This window comes from Rhinolophus sinicus, linkage group LG10, assembly GCF_036562045.2.
Source record: "Rhinolophus sinicus isolate RSC01 linkage group LG10, ASM3656204v1, whole genome shotgun sequence".
Lineage (NCBI taxonomy): Eukaryota > Metazoa > Chordata > Mammalia > Chiroptera > Rhinolophidae > Rhinolophus > Rhinolophus sinicus.
Window position 1 is genome coordinate 67,500,478 of NC_133759.1, and position 7,426 is coordinate 67,507,903.

Sequence of the window (7,426 nt, forward strand, 5' to 3'; positions counted from 1 at the left end):
TGAAGAAGTTAAATTATCATTCTTTGCAGATGACATGATGCTTTATGTAGAAAACCCTAAAGACTCCACCAAAAAGCTATTAGAAACAATCAACGAATACAGTAAAGTTGCTGGCTACAAAATCAACGTACAAAATTCCATTGCTTTCCTATACACTAGCAATGAAATCTCAGAAAAAGAAATACAAAAAACAATTCCTTTTGCAATTGCAGCAAAAAGAATAAAATACCTAGGAATAAACTTAACCAAGGATGTGAAGGACCTATATGCTGAAAACTATAAGACATTTTTGAAAGAAATTGAAGACACAAAGAAATGGAAAGATATTCCGTGCTCATGGATAGGAAGAATCAACATAGTTAAAATGGCCATATGACCCAAAGCAATATACAGATTTAATGCAATCTCCATCAAAATCCCAATGGCATTTTTTAAACAAATAGAACAAAAAAATCATCAGATTTGTTTGGAGCCACGAAAGACCCCGAATAGCCAAAGCAATCTTAAGAAAAAAGAACAATACTGGAGGTATCATGCTCCCTGACTTTAGCTTGTACTACAGGGCTACAATAATCAAAACAGCATGGTATTGGCAGAAAAACAGACACATAGACCAATGGAATAGAATTGAGAACCCAGAAATAAAACCACATAAATATGGACAGACAATTTTTGACAAAGAAGCTAAAAACATACAATAGAGGAAAGATAGCCTCTTCAATAAATGGTGCTGGGAGAATTGGAAAGCCACGTGCAAAAGAATGAAACTGGACTGCTCTCTGTCACCATGTACCAAAGTTAATTCAAAATGGAACAAAGACTTAAGCATAAGACCTGGCACAATAAACTGCATAGAAGAAAACATAGGTACTAAACTTATGGACCTTGGGTTCAAAGAGCATTTTATGAATTTGACTCCAAAGGCAATGGAAGTAAAAGCTAAAATAAACGAATGGGACTATATGAAACTTAAAAGCTTCTGCACAGCAAAAGAAACCATCGACAAATTAAAGAGGCAACCAACTGAATGGGAGAAGATTTTTGCAAACAGTGCCTCCGATAAGGGACTGATATCCAAAATATACAAGGAACTCATGCAACTCAACAACAAAAAAACAAACAACCCAATTGAAAAATGGGCAGAGGACCTGAAGAGACATTTCTCCAAAGAGGACATACAAATGGCAAATAGACATATGAAAAAATGCTCAACATCACTAATCATCAGAGAAATGCAAATCAAAACCACAATGAGATATCACCTCACCCCAGTCAGAATGGCTGTCATCAACAAGACAAATAGTAACAAGTGTTGGAGAGGCTGTGGAGAAAAAGGAACCCTCATACACTGTTGGTGGGAATGCAGACTGATGCAGCCGTTATGGAAGGCAGTGTGGAGGTTCCTCAAAAAATTATGAATAGAATGACCGTATGACCCAGCAATCCCTCTCCTGGGTATCTACCCAAAAAAATCTGAAAACATTTATACATAAAGACACTTGTGCTCCAATGTTCATTGCAGCTTTGTTTACGGAGGCCAAGACATGGAAACAACCAAAAATGTCCTTCAATAGATGAATGGATAAAGAAGTTGTGGTATATATAAACCATGAATACTATTCGCCAGTAAGAAAAGATGATATAGGAACATTTGTGACAATATGGATGGATCTTGAGAGTATAATGCTAAGCGAAATAAGTCAGACAGAAAAAGCAGAGAGCCATACAATTTCACTGATATGTGGTATATAAACCCAAAATAACAAAAGAACAAGACAAACAAATGAGAGACAAAAACTCATAGACACAGACAATAGTTTAGTGGTTACCAGAGGGTAAGGGGGGTGGGGGGTGGGAGATGAGGGTAAGGGGGATCAAATATATGGTGATGGAAGAACTGACAATGTGGTGGTGAACACACAATGGGATTTATAGATGATGCAATACAGAATTGTACACCTGAAATCTATGTAACTTTACAAACAATTGTCACCCAAATAAACTTTAATTAAAAAAAATTTAACTAGAAAAATGCCATTCTGTCTCTCTCCCCATACATAGACATACACACATACATACACATATATATATATACATATATATAATTATATATTATGTATAGATATGTATATATTATATATTATATTTATATATCATACACACACACACACACACACACAGAGAGGGTGCCAGAAAAATGTATACACATTTTAAGAAAGGAAAACACTATTAAAATTGTAATAATATATACCGATAACAAAAGATGAATACAAGTCACGTTTGACTTCTGCAATTACAAGAGGTGTTCAAAGTGGTTACCATCAGTGTCCAGACACCTCTGATTATGGTGACCTACTGCTTGAGCAACGTTGGCCAAGGTGTCTATTTGTATACATTTTTTTTTTGCATCCCTGGTATATAATACATGTAAAATCTTCCTGACTTTTATTCATTTAGCAAAAACGTTTATAGCACTCATAATGCTCATATCTGTAAAAAGGGGAGACGAGTAATCCTGCTGTATATGTGCTCCATCAGCATTGTGACTTTTCTACTCTAACAGTTACGTTACTTTATTGTTATTGGTCATTTCATTGCTTCTCTTTCTAATATGTAATTTATGTGATTCCAAGAGACTTGCCCCCAGTGCTCCGAACAGACTTAATACATATTTGATAAGTGAACTGATTAATGGACGAAATGTTTGACTCTGAATGGTGACAAAAGAAACATGAATTTCTTACTTACATTAGTCTTATTTTTGCAAAAGCTTAGTTGACTAGAAAGTAAAGGTCCAATATAAACTTTTGATGATTTTAGGCCATACACACTCTACAAATAAGTTATCCAGTATGGTTTTGGAAGGGCTTGAAATAATTATTTAAAATCCACAACATAAATTAGTGCAGCATTGTTTTTATTTTTATAATATACACAGGAACTTGGGCAACTGATCATGACACTACAATTACTCTTAAGAGAAAACAGTCTATATTTGTAAACATATTCTAATAACTTAGCTTGTAAACTGGATCTTTCTAGGTCTGGATGTTTGCTGGTATAGAATACCTCAGAAAAGCATATTCTTGCTGATAATATGAGAAGAAATGTAGTATTCTTGGGAAGATATGGAAGGATCAACCTGAAGAAGAGTGATCAGGAAGAATCAATCGAGTGTATTTAGTGTACGCTCTGTCATATATCCCCACTCGGAAAACGTTTTTGGTGTTCTAATCTCATGAAGAATTCATAAAGATCCAGCAAAAAGGCCATAGTAAATTTAAGAAAGAAAGTCTTCAAGGAATTTGTAAGAATTTAGGGGAGCTTGAAAAATAGCAGGGTGTATAATACGAGAGGTATATCCCATATCATCCAGATTTTGAATGTTAGGGTAAAACTCCAGCTGATATCTTGGCTACATTGCCTTAAGCACAGTCTTCTAGAAACTTCCTTCTTCTTATCCAGCCCCTCCTTTGTAGTTTTCCAGGACTACTCCTGAACTTTACTGAGGTCACAGATTGAGTGCCACTTACTCATGAAACCTTCAGTTAGCAAGGTAATATTCAATTGTATAACTCCCTCTTTGTTTTTCCTTCATGGATCTTATCCAAATTTCATTTCCGTGATAATCTTATAGTTTTCAGAGTCTATCTTTCTAATGGTAATGAGATCAATATGGGTGTGTCATTTCTTTCTAGTTTGCTTCCTGTACTTAGCAACTAGCAGCGCACCTGACATTCAGTATTAGTCTTCAAAAATTTGAATGAGTAAATAAGTGATTGAGGAATTAATACTCAAAGCACTGAAGGATGCTTGCTTCAGTAGCACAAATATTAAACTTCGAATTTTACAGAGAAGATTAGCATGGCCCCTGAGGGGAGAAAAACAACAACACTGAAAAGAGATAGGCCAGGCAGAATTTTATCTATCTAGTTATGCCTCTGCTTCTGAACAGTTATAGATGACAGTTCATTCTCTGACTTCTTATTCTTTATTTGGAACAATTACATTTGGACCTATGGGATTATACCACAAAATTCTTTTCCATCTCACTGAATTTGTTTACTTATTTTGATGTAAGTTTGAACCCAGAGCACTTTGCCAACTGTAAACTATGCAACCCTAATTTGCTATAATGCAATGAAAAGAGAGTATACTATTATGTTTTTACATAAAATTTCCCAAAATCAAGATGCAAAAGTTTCTCATTTTTAGAAAAGGAGTGTTATAGGCAAAAGCCATATAGAGTGAAGTAATAGGGGGTGAAGTAAAAGTGTTGTAGAATAAAAAATAATAGGTGTTTGATTAAGCTTTCATCTGGAAAATAAATCTCCAAATTATGAAAATATGTTTTTGCATATAGAAATGTAAGGGTTTAAATGTAAGATGGTGCAGACATTATGAAAAAACAGTAATAATTAACTATTGCATATTTTAAACATAACAAAACAAATATAAGATTATACTACCAATAATAAATGATATTATTTATATGTCTTCACAAGCCATAAAATATTCTGGAACTGTGCTTTTTCTTAGGAATCAGACTCCAATGTCAGGCAGTTCAAACTGGTTCGTTGGTTCAACCACAACATAATACAACCAGGCTCTTTCCTTCTGCTTTATCCTTGACCTGTAATGTGTGGCATTCTCCTCATGTTGTTTATGCATCTCTACACACATCTGCCACATTCTGAATGGATAGAGTATAAGGTAAAATAAAATAATCTTTTGTATGACAGCTTGCCTAAGGCTCATCCTTGCAAAAGTAAGCCTTAAGTCTATATAGAGATACAGGAAGGCTGAGAGACTTCCCAATGTTTTGTTCACAGATGTAAGAAAAGAGGATGACTGGTTTAAAACATTCCTTGAATAGTTTCATGTTTGTCTTAATCCGGTAAAGCATTTATTTATTTAAAAGGAGTGTCATATATGCTACATGTATAAATGTTTTGGAGAAAAGATATTGAAGCACAGATTGATTAAAGGATTTACTTTATGTTACTACTGGTTCACGGCAAAGTTTGGACTAGACATATATACTCGTATTCCATAGTATATTACAGAATGTTCTATAAAAAAATCAAAAGAAAATGGGAGAAAATTAGCCAAATAGGCTTCTATTAAAAAATGGTTTTTTACAACAAAATAAAGATGTTTATCACTAGTATTTATTCAAACTTTTTTGACAATCATGTAAAATGTATTCCCAGAATCTTTCCTAGAACTTTCTTGAGTGCCCCCTTAACGTCTTTGTTCCTCAGACTGTAGATAAGTGGGTTGAGCATTGGAGTCACCACAGTGTAGAAGAGGGAAACAAACTTCCCTAGTTCTTTGGATCTACTCTTGGCCGGCTGCAGGTACATGAAGATGATGGTTCCGTAGAAGATGATGACGACCATCAGGTGGGAGGAGCAAGTCCCAAATGCTTTTTTTCTTCCAGTAGCTGATTTGATCCTCTGAACGGCTTTGGCAATGTAGCCGTAAGAAACCAGGATGAAGGAGAAAGGCACTATAAGAAACAGGATACTAGCCAAAAAGAGCTCCGCCTCATTGAAAGTGGTGTCCACACAAGCCAACTTGATAAGCACAGGGACCTCACAGATAAAATGATCCACCTGGCGATGCCCGCAAAAGGGTAGCTGCAGGGTGAGAGTGGACTGTACCAGGGTGGTGGTCACTCTGCTGAGCCACGCCAAAGATGCCAAGGACATGCAGAGACGGGGATGCACTGAGACAGTATAGTGGAGGGGACGGCAGACAGCAACGTAGCGATCATAGGACATCACAGCCAAAAGGACACATTCAGTAGATCCCAGGGCAAGAGAGACATAAAGCTGAACCACACAGCCACCATAGGTAATGGGTTTCATGGGATCCCACAAGTTTACTAGGAGCTGGGGAATAACACTACTGGTAAAGCAGAGGTCCAGGAAGGAGAGATGAGAAAGAAAAAAATACATTGGTGTATGAAGTTTGGGCTCCAGGCGAGATACCAGAATGATGGTGGTATTCCCCAAAACTGTTAGTAAGTACAAGATTATAATAACCACAAAGAGAACCTTTCGTAACTGAGGATAATCAGAAAACCCCAACAGGATGAAACCTGCTGGGTTGCTCTCATTGATACTCCTCATGATCCCCATGTGCAAATTATGTCCCAGAAAGCTGAGTCATCGCTGAGAAAGACGACATATTACAGAAGGCCAAACGTTTAAGGGTCACCTCCCCAAAAAGTACTCTATTTTAAATGTTTAGAAGCCATGTCCTCACATGCAGTGACTTAGATCTGCCTATTTTCCTATGGTATGCATTCTCAATAAAAGCAATATACACCTTATTAATATCATAGCTGTTCACTGATGCTTTCCAAAGTAGAAAATATTTTTTTAAAACATCATCAAGCTACAGTAATTAAAATAGTATGGTACTGGTATAAAGGTAGGAATCAACATAGGAATCAATGGAGCAGAATAGAGTGCCCAGAGATAAATCCACTCATATACAGTCAACTGAGCATCAACAAAAGTGTCAAGAATACACAAAGAGGAAAGGACAGTCTCTTCAATAAATGGTGTTGGGAAAACTGAACATCACATGCCAAAGAATGAAATTGAATACCCAGTTTACACCATACACATAAATCAACTCAAATGGATTAAAAACTTAAATGTAAAATCTGAAACTAAAATTCCTAGAAGAAAACATAGGGGAAAATCTCTATGACATTAGTGTTGGCAGTGATTTTTATGGATACTAAAACCACAGGCAACAAAAGCAAAAATATATAAGGAATGGGAGAAAATATTTGCAAACCAGAGATCCACCAAGGGGTTACAATGTAAAATATATAAGGAATTAAAATAACTCAACATTAAAAATACCTGATAATCTGATAGAAAGTGGGCAAAGGAGTTGAATAGATATTTCCCCAAATAAGACATACAAATTCCAATAGGTATATGAAAAGGTATTCAACATCACTACTCATTAGGGAAATGCAAATAAAAACCACAATGAGACACCACTTCACACCTGTTAGAATGGCTGTTATCAAAAAACAAAATATAAATGTTGGTAAGTCATGGGAAAATTAGAAGTTTTGTATAGCATTGGTAGGAATGCAAGATGGTGCAGACATTATGAAAAACAGAATCAGCATTGCTCAAAAAATTAAAAATGTAAATATTGTATGATTCAAAACACTTCTGGGTATATATCCAAAAGAATTGAAATCAGAATACCAAAGAGATATCTTCATTCCTGTGTTCATTCCAGCATTATTCACAGTAATCAACCTAAGTGTCCACCTATGAATGAATGAATAAAGAAGACATGGTATATTATACATCCTTAATTAATGGAAATTATTAGAATATTAATGGGATATTATTCAGCCTTTAAAAAAGGAAATACAGGGGCCAGC

The 7,426-nt window shown here is 35.5% G+C and overlaps 1 protein-coding gene and 1 non-coding gene across 2 annotated transcripts; one reads left to right on the top strand and one right to left on the bottom strand.

The window, feature by feature from the left end:
* Positions 1 to 3,813: 3,813 nt before the first annotated feature.
* On the top strand, positions 3,814 to 3,925 carry LOC141567425 (U6 spliceosomal RNA). The gene has a single exon (XR_012490005.1). It is a non-coding gene; the product is annotated as a U6 spliceosomal RNA (small nuclear RNA).
* Positions 3,926 to 5,192: 1,267 nt separating this feature from the next.
* OR2G2 (olfactory receptor family 2 subfamily G member 2) lies at positions 5,193 to 6,162 on the bottom strand. The gene has a single exon (XM_019719198.2). The coding sequence runs from the start codon at positions 6,144 to 6,146 to the stop codon at positions 5,193 to 5,195; it is 954 nt and encodes a 317-aa protein (XP_019574757.2). The 5' UTR covers positions 6,147 to 6,162.
* Between the last annotated feature and the right edge of the window lie 1,264 nt (positions 6,163 to 7,426).